This window comes from Ambystoma mexicanum, chromosome 9 (assembly GCF_040938575.1).
Source record: "Ambystoma mexicanum isolate Mex_15411 chromosome 9, UKY_AmexF1_1, whole genome shotgun sequence".
NCBI classification, from domain to species: domain Eukaryota; kingdom Metazoa; phylum Chordata; class Amphibia; order Caudata; family Ambystomatidae; genus Ambystoma; species Ambystoma mexicanum.
Window position 1 is genome coordinate 3,142,289 of NC_090931.1, and position 24,288 is coordinate 3,166,576.

General features: G+C 50.6%; 1 protein-coding gene across 2 annotated transcripts in view; it reads left to right on the plus strand.

Moving 5' to 3' along the window:
• LOC138487598 (transient receptor potential cation channel subfamily V member 6-like) overlaps nucleotides 1-24,288 on the plus strand; it is a 623,206-nt gene that overhangs the window by 211,970 nt on the left and 386,948 nt on the right. For both annotated transcript variants that reach the window (XM_069614065.1, XM_069614066.1), the window contains exon 8: nucleotides 18,959-19,165. In XM_069614065.1, coding sequence (XP_069470166.1) covers nucleotides 18,959-19,165 — 207 coding nt within the window. The remainder of the gene's footprint in view (nucleotides 1-18,958; nucleotides 19,166-24,288) is intronic.

Below are 24,288 nucleotides of genomic sequence, written 5' to 3' on the forward strand. Positions count from 1 at the left end.
CCCAGAACAGGCCACACAGTATGCAGGTGTCTGCCCCTTGACTGTGTTCAGACCCTCCCCAGATCAGGCCACACCGTATGCAGGTGTCTGCCCTTGACGGTGTTCAGACCCTCCCCAGAACAGGCCACACAGAATGCAGGCTTCTGCCCCAGGACTGTGTTCAGTGCCTCCCCAGAACAAGCCACACAGTATGCAGGTGTCTGCTCCAGGACTATGTTCAGTGCCTCCCCAGAACAAGCCACACAGTACGCAGGTGTCTGCCCCTTGACTGTGTTCAGACCCTCCAAAGAACAGGCCACACAGTATGCAGGTGTCTGCCCCTTGACTGTGTTCAGACCCTCCCCAGAACAGGCCACACCGTATGCAGGTTTCTGCCCTTTACAGTGTTCAGACCCTCCCCAGAAAAGGCCACACAGAATGCAGGTGTCTGCCCCTAGACGGTGTTCAGACCCTCCCCAGAACAAGCCACACAGAATGCTGGTGTCTGCCCCAGGACTGTGTTCAGTGCCTCCCCAGAACAAGCCATACAGTATGCATGTGCCTGCTCCAGGACTGTGTTCAGTGCCTCCCCAGAACAAGCTACACAGTATGCAGGTGTCTGCCCCTTGACAGTGTTCAGACCCTCCCCAGAACAGGCCACACAGTATGCAGGTTTCTGCCCTTGACTGTGTTCAGACCCTCCCCAGAACAGGCCACACCGTATGCAGGTTTCTGCCCTTGACAGTATTCAGACCGTCCCCAGAACAGGCCACACAGAATGCAGGTGTCTGCCCCTTGACGGTGTTCAGACCCTCCCCAGAACAGGCCACACAGAATGCAGGTGTCTGCCCCTTGATGGTGCTCAGACCCTCCCCAGAACAGGCCACACAGAATGCAGGTGTCTTCCCAGGACTGTGTTTGGTGCCTCCCCAGAACAAGCCACACAGTATGCAGGTGTCTGCTTCAGGACTGTGTTCAGTGCCTCCCCAGAACAAGCCACACAGTATGCAGGTGTCCGCCCCTTGACTGTGTTCAGACCCCCCCCAGAACAGGCCACACAGTATGCAGGTGTCTGCCCCTTCATTGTGTTCAGACCCTCCCCAGATCAGGCCACACCATATGCAGGTGTCTGCCCTTGACGGTGTTCAGACCCTCCCCAGAGCAGGCCACACAGAATGCAGGTGTCTGCCCCTTGACGGTGTTCAGACCCTCCGCAGAACAGGCCACACAGAATGCAGGTGTCTGCCCCTTGACGGTGTTCAGACCCTCCCCAGAACAGGCCACACCGTATGCAGGTGTCTGCACTTGACTGTGTTCAGACGCTCCCCAGAACAGGCCACACAGTATGCAGGTGTCTGCCCTTGACTGTGTTCAAACCCTCCCCAGAACAGGCCACACCACATGCAATTGTCTGTCCTTGACTGTGTTCAGACCCTCCCCAGAACAGGCCACACCATATGCAGGGGTCTGCCCCTTTACTGTGTTCAGACCCTGCCCAGAACAGGCCACACCGTATGTAGGTGTCTGCCCTTGACTGTTTTCAGACCCTCCCCAGAACAGGCTACACCGTATGCAGGTGTCTGCCCCTTGACTGTGTTCAGACCCTCCCAAGAACAGGCCACACTGTATGCAGGTGTCTGCCCTTGACTGTGTTCAGACCCTCCCCAGAACAGGCCACACCGTATGCAGGTGTCTGCCCCTTGACGGTGTTCAGACCCTCCCCAGAACAAGTCACACAGTATGCAGGTGTCTGCCCCTTGATTGTGTTCAGACCCTCCCCAGAACAGGCCACACCGTATGCAGATGTCTGCCCTTGACTGTGTTCAGACCCTCCCCAGAACAGGCCACACAGTATGCAGGTGTCTGCCCCTTGACTGTGTTCAGACCCTGCCCAGAACAGGCCACACCGTATGCAGGTGTCTGACCCTTGACGGTGTTCAGACCCTCCCCAGAACAGGCCACACAGAATGCAGGTGTCTGCCCCAGGACTGTGTTCAGTGCCTCCCCAGAACAAGCCACACAGTATGCAGGTGTCTGCTCCAGAACTGTGTTCAGTGCCTCCCCAGAACAAGCCACACAGTATGCAGGTGTCTGCCCCTTGACTGTGTTCAGACCCTCCCCAGATCAGGCCATACCGTATGTAGGTGCCTGCCCTTGACGGTGTTCAGACCCTCCCCAGAACAGGCCACACAGAATGCAGGTGTCTGCCCCTTGACGGTGTTCAGACCCCCTGCAGAACAGGCCACACAGAATGCAGGGGTCTGCCCCAGGACTGTGTTCAGTGCCTCCCCAGAACAAGCCACACAGTATGCAGGTCTCTGCTCCAGGACTGTGTTCAGTGCCTCCCCACAACAGGCCACACAGAATGCAGGTGTCTGCCCCTTGACGGTGTTCAGACCCTCCCCAGAACAAGCCACACAGAATGCAGGTCTCTGCCCCAGGACGGTGTTCAGTGCCTCCCCAGAACAAGCCACACAGTATGCAGGTGTCTGCTCCAGGACTGTGTTCAGTGCCTCCCCAGAACAAGCTACACAGTATGCAGGTGTCTGCCCCTTGACTGTGTTCAGACCCTCCCCAGAACAGGCCACAAAGTATGCAGGTTTCTGCCCCTTGACTGTGTTCAGACCCTCCCCAGAACAGGCCACACCGTATGCTGGTTTCTGCCCTTGACGGTGTTCAGACCCTCCCCAGAACAGGCCACACAGAATGCAGGTGTCTGCCCCTTGACGGTGTTCAGACCCTCCCCAGAACAGGCCACACAGAATGCAGGTGTCTGCCCCTTGATGGTGTTCAGACCCTCCCCAGAACAGGCCACACAAAATGCAGGTGTCTTCCCAGGACTGTGTTCGGTGCCTCCCCAGAACAAGCCACACAGTATGCAGGTGTCTGCTCCAGGACTGTGTTCAGTGCCTCCCCAAAACAAGCCACACAGTATGCAGGTGTCTGCCCCTTGACTGTGTTCAGACCCTCCCCAGAACAGGCCACACAGTATGCAGGTGTCTGCCCCTTGACTGTGTTCAGACCCTCCCCAGATCAGGCCACACCGTATGCAGGTGTCTGCCCTTGACGGTGTTCAGACCCTCCCCAGAACAGGCCACACAGAATGCAGGTGTCTGCCCCTTGACGGTGTTCAGACCCTCCCCAGAACAGGCCACACAGAATGCAGGTGTCTGCCCCTTGACGGTGTTCAGACCCTCCCCAGAACAGGCCACACAGAATGCAGGTTTCTGCCCCAGGACTGTGTTCAGTGCCTCCCCAGAACAAGCCACACAGTATGCAGGTGTCTGCTCCAGGACTATGTTCAGTGCCTCCCCAGAACAAGCCACACAGTACGCAGGTGTCTGCCCCTTGACTGTGTTCAGACCCTCCCCAGAACAGGCCACACAGTATGCAGGTGTCTGCCCCTTGACTGTGTTCAGACCCTCCCCAGAACAGGCCACACCGTATGCAGGTTTCTGCCCTTTACAGTGTTCAGACCCTCCCCAGAAAAGGCCACACAGAATGCAGGTGTCTGCCCCTAGACGGTGTTCAGACCCTCCCCAGAACAAGCCACACAGAATGCTGGTGTCTGCCCCAGGACTGTGTTCAGTGCCTCCCCAGAACAAGCCACACAGTATGCATGTGCCTGCTCCAGGACTGTGTTCAGTGCCTCCCCAGAACAAGCTACACAGTATGCAGGTGTCTGCCCCTTGACTGTGTTCAGACCCTCCCCAGAACAGGCCACACAGTATGCAGGTTTCTGCCCTTGACTGTGTTCAGACCCTCCCCAGAACAGGCCACACCGTATGCAGGTTTCTGCCCTTGACAGTATTCAGACCGTCCCCAGAACAGGCCACACAGAATGCAGGTGTCTGCCCCTTGACGGTGTTCAGACCCTCCCCAGAACAGGCCACACAGAATGCAGGTGTCTGCCCCTTGATGGTGCTCAGACCCTCCCCTGAACAGGCCACACAGAATGCAGGTGTCTTCCCAGGACTGTGTTTGGTGCCTCCCCAGAACAAGCCACACAGTATGCAGGTGTCTGCTCCAGGACTGTGTTCAGTGCCTCCCCAGAACAAGCCACACAGTATGCAGGTGTCCGCCCCTTGACTGTGTTCAGACCCTCCCCAGAACAGGCCACACAGTATGCAGGTGTCTGCCCCTTGATTGTGTTCAGACCCTCCCCAGATCAGGCCACACCGTATGCAGGTGTCTGCCCTTGACGGTGTTCAGACCCTCCCCAGAGCAGGCCACACAGAATGCAGGTGTCTGCCCCTTGACGGTGTTCAGACCCTCCGCAGAACAGGCCACACAGAATGCAGGTGTCTGCCCCTTGACGGTGTTCAGACCCTCCCCAGAACAGGCCACACCGTATGCAGGTGTCTGCACTTGACTGTGTTCAGACCCTCCCCAGAACAGGCCACACAGTATGCAGGTGTCTGCCCTTGACTGTGTTCAAACCCTCCCCAGAACAGGCCACACCGTATGCAATTGTCTGTCCTTGACTGTGTTCAGACCCTCCCCAGAACAGGCCACACCATATGCAGGGGTCTGCCCCTTTACTGTGTTCAGACCCTGCCCAGAACAGGCCACACCGTATGTAGGTGTCTGCCCTTGACTGTTTTCAGACCCTCCCCAGAACAGGCTACACCGTATGCAGTTGTCTGCCCCTTGACTGTGTTCAGACCCTCCCAAGAACAGGACACACTGTATGCAGGTGTCTGCCCTTGACTGTGTTCAGACCCTCCCCAGAACAGGCCACACCGTATGCAGGTGTCTGCCCCTTGACGGTGTTCAGACCCTCCCCACAACAGGTCACACAGTATGCAGGTGTCTGCCCCTTGATTGTGTTCAGACCCTCCCCAGAACAGGCCACACCGTATGCAGATGTCTGCCCTTGACTGTGTTCAGACCCTCCCCAGAACAGGCCACACAGTATGCAGGTGTCTGCCCCTTGATTGTGTTCAGACCCTGCCCAGAACAGGCCACACCGTATGCAGGTGTCTGCCCCTTGACGGTGTTCAGACCCTCCCCAGAACAGGCCACACAGAATGCAGGTGTCTGCCCCAGGACTGTGTTCAGTGCCTCCCCAGAACAAGCCACACAGTATGCAGGTGTCTGCTCCAGGACTGTGTTCAGTGCCTCCCCAGAACAAGCCACACAGTATGCAGGTGTCTGCCCCTTGACTGTGTTCAGACCCTCCCCAGATCAGGCCACACCGTATGTAGGTGCCTGCCCTTGACGGTGTTCAGACCCTCCCCAGAACAGGCCACACAGAATGCAGGTGTCTGCCCCTTGACGGTGTTCAGACCGTCTGCAGAACAGGCCACACAGAATGCAGGGGTCTGCCCCAGGACTGTGTTCAGTGCCTCCCCAGAACAAGCCACACAGTATGCAGGTCTCTGCTCCAGGACTGTGTTCAGTGCCTCCCCACAACAGGCCACACAGAATGCAGGTGTCTGCCCCTTGACGGTGTTCAGACCCTCCCCAGAACAAGCCACACAGAATGCAGGTCTCTGCCCCAGGACGGTGTTCAGTGCCTCCCCAGAACAAGCCACACAGTATGCATGTGTCTGCTCCAGGACTGTGTTCAGTGCCTCCCCAGAACAAGCTACACAGTATGCAGGTGTCTGCCCCTTGACTGTGTTCAGACCCTCCCCAGAACAGGCCACAAAGTATGCAGGTTTCTGCCCCTTGACTGTGTTCAGACCCTCCCCAGAACAGGCCACACAGAATGCAGGTGTCTGCCCCTTGACGGTGTTCAGACCCTCCCCAGAACAGGCCACACAGAATGCAGGTGTCTGCCCCTTGATGGTGTTCAGACCCTCCCCAGAACAGGCCACACAAAATGCATGTGTCTTCCCAGGACTGTGTTCGGTGCCTCCCCAGAACAAGCCACACAGTATGCAGGTGTCTGCTCCAGGACTGTGTTCAGTGCCTCCCCAAAACAAGCCACACAGTATGCAGGTGTCTGCCCCTTGACTGTGTTCAGACCCTCCCCAGAACAGGCCACACAGTATGCAGGTGTCTGCCCCTTGACTGTGTTCAGACCCTCCCCAGATCAGGCCACACCGTATGCAGGTGTCTGCCCTTGACGGTGTTCAGACCCTCCGCAGAACAGGCCACACAGAATGCAGGTGTCTGCTCCAGGACTGTGTTCAGTGCCTCCCCAGAACAAGCCACACAGTATGCAGGTGTCTGCCCCTTGACTGTGTTCAGACCCTCCCCAGAACAGGCCACACCGTATGCAGGTGTCTGCACTTGACTGTTTTCAGACCCTCCCCAGAACAGGCCACACAGTATGCAGGTGTCTGTCCTTGACTGTGTTCAAACCCCCCCCAGAACAGGCTACACTGTATGCAGGTGTCTGCCCTTGACGGTGTTCAGACCCTCCCCAGAACAGGCCACACATAATGCAGGTGTCTGCCCCTTGACGGTGTTCAGACCCTCCCCAGAACAGGCCACACAGAATGCAGGTGTCTGCCCCTTGACAGTGTTCAGACCCTCCCCAGAACAGGCCACACAGAATGCAGGTTTCTGCCCCAGGACTGTGTTCAGTGCCTCCCCAGAACAAGCCACACAGTATGCAGGTGTCTGCTCCAGGACTATGTTCAGTGCCTCCCCAGAACAAGCCACACAGTATGCAGGTATCTGCCCCTTGACTGTGTTCAGACCCTCCCCAGAACAGGCCACACAGTATGCAGGTGTCTGCCCCTTGACTGTGTTCAGACCCTCCCCAGAACAGGCCACACCGTATGCAGGTTTCTGCCCTTTACAGTGTTCAGACCCTCCCCAGAACAGGCCACACAGAATGCAGGTGTCTGCCCCTTGATGGTGTTCAGACCCTCCCCAGAACAGGCCATACAGAATGCAGGTGTCTGCCCAGGACTGTGTTCGGTGCCTCCCCAGAACAAGCCACAAAGTATGCAGGTCTCTGCTCCAGGACTGTGTTCAGTGCCTCCCCAGAACAGGCCACACAGAATGCAGGTGTCTGCCCCTTGACGGTGTTCAGACCCTCCCCAGAACAAGCCACACAGAATGCAGGTGTCTGCCCCAGGACTGTGTTCAGTGCCTCCCCAGAACAAGCCACACAGTATGCATGTGTCTGCTCCAGGACTGTGTTCAGTGCCTCCCCAAAACAAGCTACACAGTATGCAGGTGTCTGCCCTTTGACTGTGTTCAGACCCTCCCCAGAACAGGCCACAAAGTATGCGGTTTCTGCCCCTTGACTGTGTTCAGACCCTCCCCAGAACAGGCCACACCGTATGCAGGTTTCTGCCCTTGACGGTTTTCAGACCCTCCCCAGAACAGGCCACACAGAATGCAGGTGTCTGCCCCTTGACGGTGTTCAGAACCTCCCCAGAACAGGCCACACAGAATGCAGGTGTCTGCCCCTTGATGGTGTTCAGACCCTCCCCAGAACAAGCCACACAGTATGCAGGTGTCTGCTCCATGACTGTGTTCAGTGCCTCCCCAGAACAAGCCACACAGTATGCAGGTGTCCGCCCCTTGACTGTGTTCAGACCCTCCCCAGAACAGGCCACACAGTATGCAGGTGTCTGCCCCTTGACTGTGTTCAGACCCTCCCCAGATCAGGCCACACCGTATGCAGGTGTCTGCCCTTGACGGTGTTCAGACCCTCCCCAGAACAGGCCACACAGAATGCAGGTGTCTGCCCCTTGACGGTGTTCAGACCCTCCGCAGAACAGGCCACACAGAATGCAGGTGTCTACCCCTTGACGGTGTTCAGACAACCCCCAGAACAGGCCACACAGAATGCAGGTGTCTGCTCCAGGACTGTGTTCAGTGCCTCCCCAGAACAAGCCACACAGTATGCAGGTGTCTGCCCCTTGACTGTGTTCAGACCCTCCCCAGAACAGGCCACACCGTATGCAGGTGTCTGCACTTGACTGTGCTCAGACCCTCCCCAGAACAGGCCACACAGTATGCAGGTGTCTGTCCTTGACTGTGTTCAAACCCTCCCCAGAACAGGCCACACCGTATGCAGGGGTCTGCCCCTTTACTGTGTTCAGACCCTGCCCAGAACAGGCCACACCGTATGTAGGTGTCTGCCCTTGACTGTTTTCAGACCCTCCCCAGAACAGGCTACACCGTATGCAGGTGTCTGCCCCTTGACTGTGTTCAGACCCTCCCAAGAACAGGCCACACTGTATGGAGGTGTCTGCCCTTGACTGTGTTCAGACCCTCCCCAGAACAGGCTACACCGTATCCAGGTGTCTGCCCCTTGACGGTGTTTAGACCCTCCCCAGAACAGGCCACACATAATGCAGGTGTCTGCCCCTTGACGGTGTTCAGACCCTCCCCAGAACAGGCCACACAGAATGCAGGTGTCTGCCCCTTGATGGTGTTCAGACCCTCCCCAGAACAGGCCACACAGAATGCAGGTTTCTGCCCCAGGACTGTGTTCAGTGCCTCCCCAGAACAAGCCACACAGTATGCAGGTGTCTGCTCCAGGACTATGTTCAGTGCCTCCCCAGAACAAGCCACACAGTATGCAGGTGTCTGCCCCTTGACTGTGTTCAGACCCTCCCCAGAACAGGCCACACCGTATGCAGGTTTCTGCCCTTTACAGTGTTCAGACCCTCCCCAGAACAGGCCACACAGAATGCAGGTGTCTGCCCAGGACTGTGTTCGGTGCCTCCCCAGAACAAGCCACACAGTATGCAGGTGTCTGCTCCAGGACTGTGTTCAGTGCCTCTCCAGAACAAGCCACACAGTATGCAGGTGTCTGCCCCTTGACTGTGTTCAGACCCTCCCCAGAACAGGTCACACAGTATGCAAGTGTCTGCTCTTGACTGTGTTCAGACCCTCCCCAGAACAGGCCACACAGTATGCAGGTGTCTGCCCCTTGACTGTGTTCAGACCCTGCCCAGAACAGGCGACACCCTATGCAGGTGTCTGTCCCTTGACTGTGTTCAGACCCTGCCCAGAACAGGCCACACTGTATGCAGGTGTCTGCCCTTGGCTGTGTTCAGACCCTCCCCAGAACAGGCCACACCGTATGCAGGTGTCTGCCCCTTGACTGTGTTCAGACCCTCCCCAGAACAGGCCACACCGTATGCAGGTGTCTGCCCCTTGACTGTGTTCAGACCCTCCCCAGAACAGGCCACACCGTATGCAGGTGTCTGCCCCTTGACGGTGTTCAGACCCTCCCCAGAACAGGCCACACAGAATGCAGGTGTCTGCCCCTTGATGGTGTTCAGACCCTCCCCAGAACAGGCCAAACAGAATGCAGGTGTCTGCCCAGGACTGTGTTCGGTGCCTCCCCAGAACAAGCCACACAGTATGCAGGTGTCTGCTCCAGGACTGTGTTCAGTGCCTCCCCAGAACAAGCCACACAGTATGCAGGTGTCTGCCCCTTGACTGTGTTCAGACCCTGACCAGAACAGGCCACACTGTATGCAGGTGTCTGCCCCTGACTGTGTTCAGACCCTCCCCAGAACAGGCCACACCGTATGCAGGTGTCTGCCCTTGACTGTGTTCAGACCCTCCCCAGAACAGGCCACATAGTATGCAGGTGTCTGCCCTTGACTGTGTTCAGACCTTGCCCAGAACAGGCCACATAGTATGCAGGTGTCTGCCCTTGACTGTGTATATACATCATAGAATGGAGAATGTCCAACATTGTCTCACGTATCTTCCATCGATAAGAGCCTTTAGTCTTCCTTCTAGTAAGCTGCATTATCTTTGTTTTTCCGGATTGGCCCTCTGAAATGATTCTTGATGTAATTCACAAATGAGTTAATCAATCGCTGAAGGGCAACCGCGATGCAGTCAAAAAGCAAGAAATCATCAGAGTAGGCCAGAGATGTTTTCCTTAGGTTGCCCAAATTAGGTGACACAAAAGCTGAAGACTGAAGAGAGTCATCTGCATCTGCAAGGTATCGTTTAAACAGACAAGCTGCTAAAAAAACACATCCCTGTCTAACTCCACGCAAGGCAAGTATGGGCCTGCATAAACCTCCCTGATGGTTTAGGCAAACCTGAATCTTTTTATTACTATACAATCTGACAATCAATCACAGCAATCGTGATGGTATACCCCACACTTGTAATTTTGGCCATTATTTATTACAATATTACCGCATCAAAAGCCGATGCCAGGTCGAGGAACGCAACAAAGAAGGACTTGTAGGTCCCGGCCCACGACAATTGCTGTAGGCAGTTTATCACCAGTCCATTTAATGTCCCTACATTGCTTTAACAAGGTTGATGCAAAAATCTTTCTTTTGGCATCTTGGATTGCAATCAGCCGATAATTCAGGGGTGGAAATGATCTCCCCTTTTATGTATTGGAATTACATATGCTGTGGACCAAGAGTCAGGCATTTTGCCCAAACTCTCAACATTCTGAAATAAAGAGGATAGAACGTCCGACCATTATTCGGGATAACATTTGAACAAAGCATTGGTGAGTTTACTGGGACCAGGGGCACAAGAGGATCTAAGGTGCTGAATAGAACAAAGCACTCTTTCAGGTCCAAAATCACCTGAATTTAAGTCAGTACCTATTACATAAGCTGCCAACAAGGTACAAGGCTTGTGGTTCTTGGTTGAAAAGACATTACAAAAGTGAGTGTCCCATGCCATTTCATTTATAGTTTTGATTTGCATACTTGGTTGTGAAGTGTCAATTATATTGCCTTGTTTCCAGAATGCTCTGGGGTCTTTATTAACAAGGCAGGCCAACATTACTTCGGAGACTTCCTGTAATCTTTTGGCACGGGAATTGTTGATCTAACTTTTATAGGACTGCTGAGCTTTCTTAATAAGAGCATGTGCTCCAAGGTAAATTGCGTTGAGTTTTATAGTACTTTACCGCCCTCCTCACAATTGGCCTTCTATTAACCAATTCTTCATTGTATGAATGATGGTGTCCCTCACGTTTAGTAACAGCTTAAGATAGACTCAGGTGAGAGAGGAAGTGGGGATCATACCCTGCCTCGTTCTTAATTGCTTTCTGAAAGCCACATCGCGGCTATCTCTGAGGTGTTCAGCATCCTGGTACCCGTTGGTCCTTGTTGCCTAGAGCAGAACATGGGATTTTAAATAAGGTAAACCACCCATATGTCATATCCCAGAGATCAAGTCAATTTCAGCTAACAACCTGAACGTAGAGTGTCATTACCTTGTTGTAGCGAAGTCAATCCATAGAAATCTCAGTGGAAGGACTTCCTGCAACCGCGTACTCCGTCAGACAGTAACACACTGATTGTCAGGACACCGCGTGGCAGCACTAGATGCATACCCAGAGTGAGACTCAGTCCCTCTTTCATTTCTGCCTTAGTGAAACTCAGAGTCCAACCCAGTGGCCATCTCAGGAATGTGTAAATACGTGATAACTGTGGGTTAGCACAGATGTTGATGTGGGGAACCCATGTGGAATCTACTGTAATAACATGACTGTGTGAAATTGTGTAGCCAAAACATACAAGGTTGGCCATTAATATTGATCGTACAATGGCATTTAGAGTATTATAAATTATGCCAGTCGACCATTTCATTAAGCCCGCATTCTACCGTGCTACATAAAAAATTGCCCATTGTTCTTTTTCATACAGTCTTCTTTTGTCATTGGCTGATGTGCCAAAAGGTGAAGTTTGTAATGGGACTGTCCATCGCAGGTAGTCACAAGAGTATCTCATAGTTGCAAAGTGACCAACTAATGGTGCTGTCAGGACCATATTTCTAATACAGCTTCTATACTCTGAAATTCAAATCTTCACTCTCCTCTCTGTCATACCTATGTATAATTTGTCACAAGATCACCAAATTGCATACACAACCATGGAAGAGTTGCCCTCGTAAATTGCTTTTGTACCCATGGTCTTTCCAGTCCAAGGTTTACTTCTTTAGTCCTCTTAGTAAAGATACAGCTGCTACACATCCCACAAGGGGTATGGCCAGTGGGCTTTGAAAGGCCCCAAGTCTCAGTGATACTCATCTGAGGTTGACTTGGTTTGTAAATATCATTTTTTGTGAGCAAATCTTTCAAATTTGCTCCACGTTTAAAAGCACATAGGGGTGTGTCCAGAGGGAAATCACCACCTTTCAAAATGTGCCTTAATGATCTTCTCTTTGTTGGACAAGTGATTGAACGTGCTGATAAAACTCAACCGTCTTATTGTCAAGTGGTTTGTCTTTGTATTCAAGTAGTGCCTCCCAGTTGTTATTTTTGCACCTCTTGTATGCTCTCTTAACAATTGACTTCGGATAGCCCCTCACCTTAGTTTAAAACTAAGATCTAGGGCCTCACATTCAAATGTTTTTGTCTCAGAACTGTTTCTTTTCAGCCGTATAAATTGGCCTATGGGAAGGTTCTCTCTTGTATGACGAGGATGGCAACTATCAAACAAGAGTAAAGAATTTCTATCTGTAGGCTTACGAAATGGTTTTACCTACAACATGTTTTTACTCTTGTCTGTCCATATTGTGATATATCAAAAGTAAATTTCTGTAGAGCTCTGTACCGATGTAAATTTCTGAAATTAGTTTTGTTCACTAATGCATGTTATAAAGTGCATAAACAAAGTTGTGTCACCATCCCAAATTAAAAGTGCAGGTTTGGCAAAAAAGAATTTGATTCATTGTATATCAAATGTAGCTCAAAAGCATACACATATGGATTAGCTGCCGAGGGGGCCACAGATGACCCCATTGCAGTGCCTTGGATTTGGTGAAACATTTTATTATTAAAACTGAAATAGTTTTCGGTAAGAGCCAACTCGGCATACCACAGAATGAAACTATTTGGTGTGGTCCAGTCTCTTCTCTTGGCCAACAAGACTTCCTCTGTCACTAAAAGTGTAGCCCCCTGAGGGATACAAGTATAAAGTGATACGATGTCAAGACTCACCAGATGTTTGATATTGGTGTCAAACGGAAAGTCCTTGATTATATTATTGTTCTGGATGAACAAATATATACCTGTAACAAAAGGTTTTAAATCCCAGTCTGCAAACTTGGACAAGGGTTCTAGAAGTGAACCTGTGCCTGAAACAATGAGACGGCCTGCAGGATTTATAAGCGATTTATGAATCTTGGGTAAGATGTAATATTTTGAAATACTCAGATTCTCTGCTATTAAAAAGTCATGTTCTTGTTTGCAGATCCAACCCTGTGTATATGCTTTGTCTACTTTTGTGTTAATTGATCCTTGTAAATGTCCTGTAAGATCTTCTGCAATCGCCTCATAGAATGACGTGTCTTCCAATTGACGGTTGCACTCGTCTATGTATGTTTGACGTCCCAGCATCACAATTGCACCACCTTTATCTGCCTTGCGCAGAATTATGTCCTCACGTTTACCCTTCTCCCATCTTCCATCAGTCACACACATACCGGTGTTGGCTATCATGGTTGTAATAAATAACCCACATGTTCTGTGGCACAGATCTTTACCTTCAAACCTCGGGAGTGGATTTGATAAATGTAGACAAATGACTATTTATAAGGTTTACATTAGCGGCGTTCCACGTAATTCTATTACCTGCCTTGTTCAAAGTAAGATCTCTAGGACCTGTCAAAGTATCCCTTCCAAAGTCCAATTCGATCTTAAAGACCGCTTCCAGCATTGCATGATCACTACAAGCAGTTGTTGTCACCGTGAATACAGTACAGCGTGAGTATAACCAACTGCTCACAGAAATGTAGACAATGGTTAACGATCTAAGACCATCTGACCATGTTGGTTCGACTTTAACTGAAGAGTTATATTAATCATTCAAGATGTCCAACCCTAAACCGTTCAAATACTTAAGCAGGTGTTTTCAATTTCCCTTTTCATTAGAACTCCAAGTCCCCTTTATACCTCTCTCGCCAAGCAATTCTGGACTAGTACAATTAGAATTCAGGTCACCGGCTAGTATTATATGGCCGCCCAAAATAGTCAAGCTCCAGGTCTCCAAATGATTCATCAATATTTTCAGCATAGATTCCAAATTTCCCATTTTGTTATGCCAGTATTCGTTTATAATCAAGTAATCTGAGTAGGGCTCATTCAACAAACGCACATGGGTAGTTAGGATGCCGTGACAAATCTCACTTGACCCAATTACATCTAGCGAGGGGCTGGAACGAACATCTATCAAAAGGCCACCAAAAGGTCATCCAGCAGTACGTCGCTTTGCCATTTGACATATTACATGACATCCGTCCATAGCTGGAATCTCCGGCAACCATGTCTCTTGTAGAATAACGTTTATGAACGATGGAAGCCAGCTACCCAATTCAGCATTTGAGGAAAGGTGCACGTGGTACCTGGTGTTCCAGGAAATCAATATGAGACCTGAACACTTGCATGCTTCCCGGTTGTTTAACATTCACTTTTGTTGGCATGCCTAACCATGACCAATTATTCGTTTGCTCTGAGGTTTGAATCATATCTTTCAAGAGCTGTATTTCTGCCCTTGGATCAGGAGACGTCGCTACCACACGCAGATCAAGCCCTTGATCCCATTGGTATTCAGAAATATCAAAACCAAGAATTCTGAAGTTCTTTCATTCATTCATAATACTACCACGAATAAACTTTTATTCTATGAAGACAATAGATCGGTCAGCTCTAGAGCGATCAACAAAACCAACCCTTTGTAAGTCACCTGAGGAGATACTAGCCAACGTCGGCAATGCCGAGAACAACTGCAGGATTGCAGTTCTTCTCAGGGAGACAGAACAATTTTCCGGTAATATCCCCTCAAATATAATTCCATGAATTGCTTCTTTCATGTTACCCCTCTTGTTACCCCTCTTGTTAGTATACTGACCTTGCTCGTGGTTGGTTTGCTCGTGGTTTCACATGATTTGGGCCAACCAAATACCTAATCTCTGGTCATCATTAACACATTGATTTCCACATTGTGCTGCTCAGGAGAAAGTCTTAGGTAATGCCATGTTTGAACATAACAGGTCAGATATAACAGGCGTGGCCCTATATGTAGAACCGCAGCCATTGTGATTATGTTTGTCTAATCTCAAGCCACACATGTGAAACAAATCCTGACTTTCCACCATATTAACATGTGGTGCAGAATCTTTTACACCTTGGACTAAACCGTCAGTAGCCACTATATTAGCAGGTAAAGGGGAATCATTGATAGCCAAGGAGTTTGTTAGATTGTTATTGCAAAGCTGATCGATATTTCCTAAATTTCCTAACATCGGGGTCCCGTTAGTAAGTTGACCATTAGATGTAATCAAGCTAGGAACATTTTTTGATGGCTACTCTCATGTTTATCAGGCATGCCCATGCCTGCTGCATTTCTCATAAAGCATGATTTAGATACGCCATGCCTAATGGATTTGATGACAGGGTCTCCAAGATTGTCAACAGTCAGGTTATTCTCACCAGGCCCTACACACATTAAGCCATCATCATTAGAGTGGAGGTTTGGTGTTGCAATCGGCTCTACCTGTAATTGTTCTTTATGGGAATTAATGGTAGAGAGGGCAGGTTTTGAGAGAGAAGCCTTCACCTTAGGTTGATTAAAGAAGGAGGGTAGGAGGTGCTTTGTAGCTTGATTATTACATTATTACTTTTTTTGGCTGTGCATGTTCTTAGTTTTGCGTTGTTGGGCTCCATTAGTCTGTTGATTCTTAGCATGCGCAGTTGTAGTAATAATAGGCACGGACGAGACTTGTGATACCGAGCAAGTAGCCGCAACATCAGAATCAATATTCACAGTGGATATTAAGTGTGGCACATCATCGTCAGATGGGGAGTCCGAAATTACAACCTCTTTGAAGGTATGTCAGAGTAGGTTTGTTTCATAATTTCATCAACATTGTGTGGATTCATAACACCTGATTTCCCACCCGTGTTGTCCCCCCTTGGATCAGATGCGACTCCCGTCGCACACACAGGAATTGTTTCCACTCTGACATTCTCGCTCCTCATTGCTCGCTCCTCAATGGGGCAGTTGCCTGCATAGAAACGCCACCTGTGGGCATTACGTCACGCCAACCCCCACACTGAAAGAGAAACTCTTTGGCTGCAATATGTAGTTTGATATTATCAAATTTAAAGAACAGAGACTCCAAGGCTGCTTAATTTGATATAACTTCAAGCTTTCAAAGAGAGATACCAAAATACACAGGACCTGGTTTATCTCAATTAATGGTTGATTCGAGGGAGAGTTCCACCCACAAGGCAGACCTGGAGTCAAGGCAGAAAGCCGTCCTGGCTGAGCTGGTGCTGGGGTGAGTCAAAGAAGGAGGCAGTGAAAGAAGAAGAGTCTGGTGGAGTGTCAGCAAGACGGTGTTCCGCGGAGGCTTCGTAGTCACTGAATGGCACCTCATCCAGGCCAGGGTTCCCTAATTCATCCTGTACCTGTGTATACGCTGGAGCCTGAGTCACATTACTTCCTGTTTTTATTTTTACTCCAGAAGGAAAGAAGCAGGTTATTAAGGCTTTTGATGTTCTATTACTCACAGTATTGTGTAAGTTCATTTCTAGAGAGTCGGATACAGCCTCACTTATTAATAACATGACCACAGGACAGGAGTAAAGGTCAGAGCACTTTTGGGTTGGTTCGGGAGAGGCAGGAAGGGGTAAATTGACCACCACCAACATCTCTGCATCAGATATGTATTGGTCGGCCTTGGTGGCTCGAGTATATGATTTACCGCTGCAAAGCTCGTGCCTAGTTGTGGATTTGATCATTTACAATTTGCACAATCAATATGTAAAGTCAAAAAGTGCTTAAATTCCACACATAAAAGTCTAAAATGTCACACTGCAAGGAATACGTCCATGCTACAGGGTAGAGGGCTGTGAGCAAACGGTAACTATAACCCACCCTCTCAGTCCCTGTCAGTGGTTGAAGTGTACGAAAAGAAGTAGTGGAGCTATGTTCCGTACTGGCCTGCCCCCGCTCACCACAAACCTCATCACCGCGCCACCTCCCACACACAATAAAAACCCCCAAACAAATGTGCCTACTGTTTAGAGGAAGGTTCACTATAGTGCACTGAAAGTGCAAGTTTCAACTGCTTCAAACACTTTTATTTTACAACCAAACCATTCCGGAACGGTTTCTTTTTAAAATAAAAGTATAGGAACAGTAAAGCTTAATTAAAAAAAGTAGAGGAGCACCGCTCCTGACAGTTCCCGCTCACTTCGACCACTGGTCCCTGTTTGTACCGACAATAAAAGGCCATGAGAGAGACTGCTAGACCCCTGTAATGTGGAAGGAACTTACATACAATCGCCCAGCGCTATAAACGATGCCCCCGCCTCCAGCATCAGAGAGTATTATTTATTGCGAAGGGGGCTAAACTACAGTCGACTGGCTACCCCCTGTAATGACTGAGGGAGACCAGAGTAATGGGACTCCGCTCCAGCACGCTAGGACTCTTGGTACCTACCCTTTAGATGGGACCCCGCTCAAGCACACTAGGACTCTTGGTAACTACCCTTTAGATGGGACCCCGCTCCAGCATGCTAGGACTCTTGGTACCTACCCTTTAGATGGGACCCCGCTCAAGCACACTAGGACTCTTGGTACCTACCCTTTAGATGGGACCCCGCTCAAGCACACTAGGACTCTTGGTACCTACCCTTTAGATGGGACCCCGCTCAAGCACACTAGTACTCTTGGTACCTGCCCTTTAGATGGGACCCCGCTCAAGCACGCTAGGACTCTTGGTACCTACCCTTTAACCCCTTCTCAAGCACGCTACGACTCTTGGTACATACCCTTTAGATGGGACCCCGCTCAAGCACACTAGGACTCTTGGTACCAACCCTTTGGATGGGACCCCGCTCAAGCACGCTAGGACTCTTGGTACCTACCCTTTAGATGGGACCCCGCTCAAGCACGCTAGGACTCTTGGTACCTACCCTTTAGATGGGACCCCGCTCAAGCACGCTAGGACTCTTGGTACCTACCCTTTAGATGGGACCCCGCTCAAGCACGCTAGGACTCTTGGTACCTACCATTTAGATGGGACCCCGCTCAAGCACGCTAGGACTCTTGGTACCTACCCTTTAACCCCTTCTCAAGCACGCTAGGATTCTTGGTACCTACCCTTTAGATGGGACCCCGCTCAAGCACGCTAGGACGCTTGGTACCTACCCTTTAACCCCTTCTCAAGCACGCTACGACTCTTGGTACATACCCTTTAGATGGGACCCCGCTCAAGCACACTAGGACTCTTGGTACCTACCCTTTGGATGGGACCCCGCTCAAGCACGCTAGGACTCTTGGTACCTACCCTTTAGATGGGACCCCGCTCAAGCACGCTAGGACTCTTGGTACCTACCCTTTAGATGGGACCCCGCTCAAGCACGCTAGGACTCTTGGTACCTACCCTTTAGATGGGACCCCGCTCAAGCACGCTAGGACTCTTGGTACCTACCCTTTAGATGGGACCCCGCTCAAGCACGCTAGGACTCTTGGTACCTACCATTTAGATGGGACCCCGCTCAAGCACGCTAGGACTCTTGGTACCTACCCTTTAACCCCTTCTCAAGCACGCTAGGATTCTTGGTACCTACCCTTTAGATGGGACCCCGCTCAAGCACGCTAGGACGCTTGGTACCTACCCTTTAACCCCTTCTCAAGCACGCTAGGACTCTTGGTACCTACCCTTTAGATGGGACCCCGCTCAAGCACGCTAGGACTCTTGGTACCTACCCTTTAACCCCTTCTCAAGCACGTTAGGACTCTTGGTACCTACCCTTTAGATGGGACCCCGCTCAAGCACGCTAGGACTCTTGGTACCTACCCTTTAACCCCTTCTCAATCACACCAGGACTCTTGGTACCTACCCTTTAGAGGCCTCCTACCGCAGTGTACAGGGTGGGGCTCAGGCATGATGGAGAGCAAACTTTCCAAAGGCACTAGAATGTCCTCTTACATTCCAGTCTGCTAACATTCAATAGTGACCAAATAAAAACCGAATACATGTATTAGGAATAGGAGAGTTTCCTCTCTTCCCAATGACTAATGAGCCCTTTTATTTGCACCCCCTCTTCCAGGCCTATCGGACACTTGGCGTGACCCCGGTGAAGGAGCTGGTGTATGAGAAATGGAAACGCTACAAGGGCTCCTATTTCTCGGCTTCTGGCTTCTCCTACGTTCTGTACATGGTCTGTTTCAGCTTGTGTTGCGTCAACCGGCCAAGGAAGCCGTGCAGATCCCAAGACCCCACCAACGGGGAATTGTTCAGAGAGACAACCTTGCAGGTGAGAGTTCTGCCCATTGGGAGGGGTAAATCGGCTACTTTACTGGGGCTGATGGTGGTACTTCTGTGAAGGGATGTGTGTTGGAGAATGATAACCCTCCCAGCTTTCAGAAATGGAGGTAGCAATAGCATGAGCTTTTCACTTTGTTTATATTATCAAATTAGCAAAAAAGAGCTTAATGACAGAAAAGTAATTTCAGGAAGTTGCAGCGCATTCCATCCCCTTTCAAAAAACGAATGCATTTCGAAACTGGGTCTCTTTAGAATTCATCCAAACATTGGATAACATCTTTTGAACAACTACCCTATCTCTGGTAAGCAAAGTGAATATATTTTAAAAGAACCAGAATCCCATTCATTTCGAATAATTTTCACTTGGATCTTGAAAGGAAAACCCTGGCCTCCCTTTCTCTGGCCTTGGCAGATTCTGCAATCACTCCTTGCCACTGGCTCCTTCCCTCTTCTCCTCAAGCACTAACTTGTGCCCCCTCTCCTCAAAGTGAAGTGAACCTGTTCACTTGCACTTAATGTACCCTTCTCCTCTCTCCCGCCGGGGCACTGCCCTTTCCTCCCCGCTCGGCACTTCTCCTCCTCCCCCTCGCCCCTCATTTCTGGTACTGCACTTGCACGATCCGAATGGTCTCACGACCAAAAAGGAACATTATTGTTTGTCTTCTTGCAGCAGCTGGATCCGTACCATCTCCTCCTCATTCACCCACCTGCAGGTGCTCGCTAGGTGCCTCAGCCGCGCACAGAACTGGTCCAGCGACTCCCCTTTCAGCTGCCTCCCCGCACACATAACCAATCTGTCGAAATCGACATTTGCCATGGGAAGAAAATGATCTTGGAGAGCCTGTTTTACAGCATCATACGTGACCACCGGGATGTTGAGAGAGTCATAAATTCTGTGGACCTCCGTGCCTGCAGAGTACACCATGGTGGCGATCTTCGTGTCGTCATCCTCTTCCCCAGAGGCCCTGAAAAACATTTCCAGTTTCTTGACCCTCAGAAGCCATTTTGGCCCCAGCTTGGATGGTGGGCCAGTGGTGTCAAATTCAGGCATGGGGGCAAATGTGCTCTGCATATTGCGTGGTGACCACAAAAGTGATGGGTGGAAGGTTTCGAATGAATCTAAACCACTGGCAATTGCTCTGGGCAACCTTTCACACCACCGTTTTTTAGCCCATCTGCGCCATTGCAAAAGGGGACCAGCCATGTGCAAATCAGTCAGCAGCTGCCGCCACCGAAGGTAGCAGCCCAGCCCGAACTGCTAGGCCAGGTCCCCTCTGCACAGAAAACCAAGCAACCCCAGACATGTTTCGGCCTTGTTGAACCTCCTCAGTGAGGTGCAGCCTGGTTCCCTGTGGCGCAGCAAGCAAGGGACCCACGTCTGGGCAAAGCCTCTCTCACAAGGAGAAACAAACTGACCTCAAAAGTGATGGGTGGAAGGTTTCAAATTAATCTAAACCACTGGCAATTGCTCTGAACCTTCCACACCACCGTTTTTTAGCCCGTCTGCGCCATTGCAAAAGGGGACCAGCCATGTGCAAATCAGTCAGCAGCTGCCGCCACCGAAGGTAGCAGCCCAGCCCGAACTGCTAGGCCAGGTCCCCTCTGCACAGAAAACCAAGCAACCCCAGACATGTTTCGGCCTTGTTGGACCTCCTCAGTGAGGTGCAGCCTGGTTCCCTGTGGCGCAGCGAGAAAGGGACCCACGTCTGGGCATACCCTCTCTCACAAGGAGAAACAAACTGACCACAAAAGTGATGGGTGGAAGGTTTCAAATTAATCTAAACCACTGGCAATTGCTCTGGGCAACCTTCCACACCACCGTTTTTTAGCCCGTCTGCGCCATTGTAAAAGGGGACCAGCCATGTGCAAATCAGTCAGCAGCTGCCGCCACCGAAGGTAGCAGCCCAGCCCGAACTGCTAGGCCAGGTCCCCTCTGCACAGAAAACCAAGCAACCCCAGACATGTTTCGGCCTTGTTGGACCTCCTCAGTGAGGTGCAGCCTGGTTCCCTGTGGCGCAGCGAGAAAGGGACCCACGTCTGGGCATACCCTCTCTCACAAGGAGAAACAAACTGACCACAAAAGTGATGGGTGGAAGGTTTCAAATTAATCTAAACCACTGGCAATTGCTCTGGGCAACCTTCCACACCACCGTTTTTTAGCCCGTCTGCGCCATTGTAAAAGGGGACCAGCCATGTGCAAATCAGTCAGCAGCTGCCGCCACCGAAGGTAGCAGCCCAGCCCGAACTGCTAGGCCAGGTCCCCTCTGCACAGAAAACCAAGCAACCCCAGACATGTTTCGGCCTTGTTGGACCTCCTCAGTGAGGTGCAGCCTGGTTCCCTGTGGGCAGGCGCAGGGGCACCCTCTTCTTCTCCTCCCTCACCCATGATGGCAGCAGGGCAAAGTACTTACAGACTGGCGCTCTTCGAAGGTTGAAAAAACAGCCCAGTCACTGGATGCGAGTGCGGGTGTCCAGCACCGAAGGATGATAGCAGAAGGCCCTGTGGACTTGGGTGTAGAAAGTTCTAGGAGCCTCCTTTCCCAACCAGGGACAACCTCCCTTCGTCTTTCTTTCCTTCTTGTTTTTTTTTTTTTTTTTGATGCCACAGCCCTTCTGCAAGGTAGGGCTGTGGAAAGTTCCAAAAATGAGCTTCTCAGCCAGGGCATCGCAGCCGACGCACGAGTACCCTCCTGGGCCGCAACCGCTGCGATCCGCGTATGATCAAAATGGCCGCCGGCCATGCGCGTGAGTCCGTGCTGACACGGAGTAGAGCCTCTGTCTCTGACACCTTCGGAGTGGTGATACAGGGCTCCGGTGTCGTCCTCGTCGCCAGTGTTATAAGGTGTGGGCTGGCCAGGGCCCACACCTGCACTCACATGCAATCACACACGCATGCTGCAGAGAACACACGGGACGTGTGTGTAATGCTCAGGTCCCCGGCCGCAACTGTCGGGTGGACCGTCTTTATTATTAACGCGCATGTGCGAGCCTCGTTGCCGGCCACGCATGCGTAACTCTGCATAGTCACTTCGCAACACTTGCTCATCCCAACCTTCACTTCCCCTCCTCCCCCTCTCCCTCTTTTTCTGTTACTGCTGTAAGGAACTCATGGTGACAACAGTAAGCACAGACACAAGTGATCACAGTTAAAGAGTGTTTATTAAACTGCAAAGGTAGGTTGGAAAAACGCCTATTTTAAACCCAAATCTAAGATGGGAGTGAGCTTCGACCATCAAATAATAATAAGGCAGTCCTAGTGGCGTTGTGTCAAATAAAAGGGCCTTTACTAAAAAAAACTATTGCCAATCCTTACGGTAAATGCAAAAAGGAAGTGTGGGATAATGTTCATAAGAAAAAAGTAAGTGTTCACAAAGATTATTTCAGGATGCGGTAGTTGGAATCTCACTTCCCCACGTTTTCAACATGGGACAAGGTAGAATACTGGAGCACAGTACACGCTTGAGCCTTCCCAGCATGAGCCAACATTTCCCCTCTCTGCAATCAGGGCCTGCATGCATGCAGCTGCTCCTCTACACAAAGACTTTTGACTGTACCAAGGATTTTACTAGACCCCTGTATGACCACTTTGACCGGTTTCTCGCCACTCCCCAAGGCCTTCTGATAACAATAGTTTAACAATCGGTCATCGCCCAGAGTTTCTGGAGTGAGCACCCAAGTGGTGCCAGACTCCTCGGTTGCTGGTTTTCCCCCCCTTTTTAGTATCAATAGTTCTTTGTACTTTCACAGTTCAATTAGCCGTTTGATACTTTTGGTTCAACACAGTTTGGTTTCTTATTAGCTCTCCCCTCGACTCACCAGCTGTGATTAACCACTTGGCTTTCTTCTTTCTCGAGTCAAGGTTGGTACCACAGAGAAAATCGTCTCTCCCCGGCTTGGTTATCAGCGTAGGAGGGCCCAGTGTACCGTTGACATCTTCTGCAATGTTGACTGGCTATTGTTCGCGGTCTTAAGATTCTTTCCGTGGAGGATTCACGGGTCTCGGTAGGAAAGGGCAAGGTTGCTTCTCCCTTGTCACCGACTCGGTTCGCGCCGTCTTTCTCCTCCTCTTGAACTGCCGTGCTGAGTTAGCTCTCTTGTGCGGTCTGCCTTGCTCGTATTGTGCTCTTGTGCCCCACCTTTTATCCCTGTAGGGAAAGGAATGGGCCATTAGGTGTGTGAGGTTCTGTTCAATTGCCTGACTTTGCCTGACCCTTGGGTTGGGACATGTAAGGTAAACAGTTTTATTAGTCTGTTGTCTTCTGTGGGGTAAGACAGTGTTTGTGTCGGAAAGGGGAGAGATTAGTGTGTCTGATTGCACTACGGGGTAGGATGGGGAAAAGGTGCTATATGGAATTACAATCCAAAAGAAGAAAGACAAGATAAACACTCCGAGAGAAGCTGTAGGAGAGAAGGCATTGAGGGAAGCAGCCAAAACAAGAAAGACAAGATAAACGCCCCGAGAGAAGCTGAAGAAAAGAAGGTATCGAGGAAAGCGGCCAAAACAAGAAAGACAAGAAAAATGCCCTAAGAGAAAGCTGCAGGAGAGAAGGCATCGAGGGAAGCGGCCAAAAGAGGAAAGACATTCGATAAACACCCCGTCAGAGAAAGCTGCAGGAGAGAAGGCATTGAGGGAAGCAGACAAAAGAAGCAAAACATTCTATAAACACCCCGCGAGAGAAAGCAGCAGGAGAGAAGGCATTGAGGGAAGCGGACAAAAGAAGCAAAACATTTGCTAAACACCCCGTGAGAGAAAGCTGCAGGAGAGAAGGCATCAGGGGAAGCGGCCAAAACAAGAAAGACAAGATACACGCCCCAAGAGAAGTTGCAGGAGAGAAGGCATCGAGGGAAGTGGCCAAAAGAAGAAAGACAAGATAAACACCCCGAGAGAAAGCTGCAGGAGAGAAGGCATTGAGGGAAGCGGACAAAAGAAGCAAAACATTCGATAACCCACGAGAGAAAGCTGCAGGAGAGAAGGCATTGAGGGAAGCGGACAAAAGAAGCAAAACATTCGATAAACAACCCACGAGAGAAAGCTGCAGGAGAGAAGGCATTGAGGGAAGCGGCCAAAAGAGGAAAGACATTCCATAAACACCTGTGAGAGAAAGCTGCAGA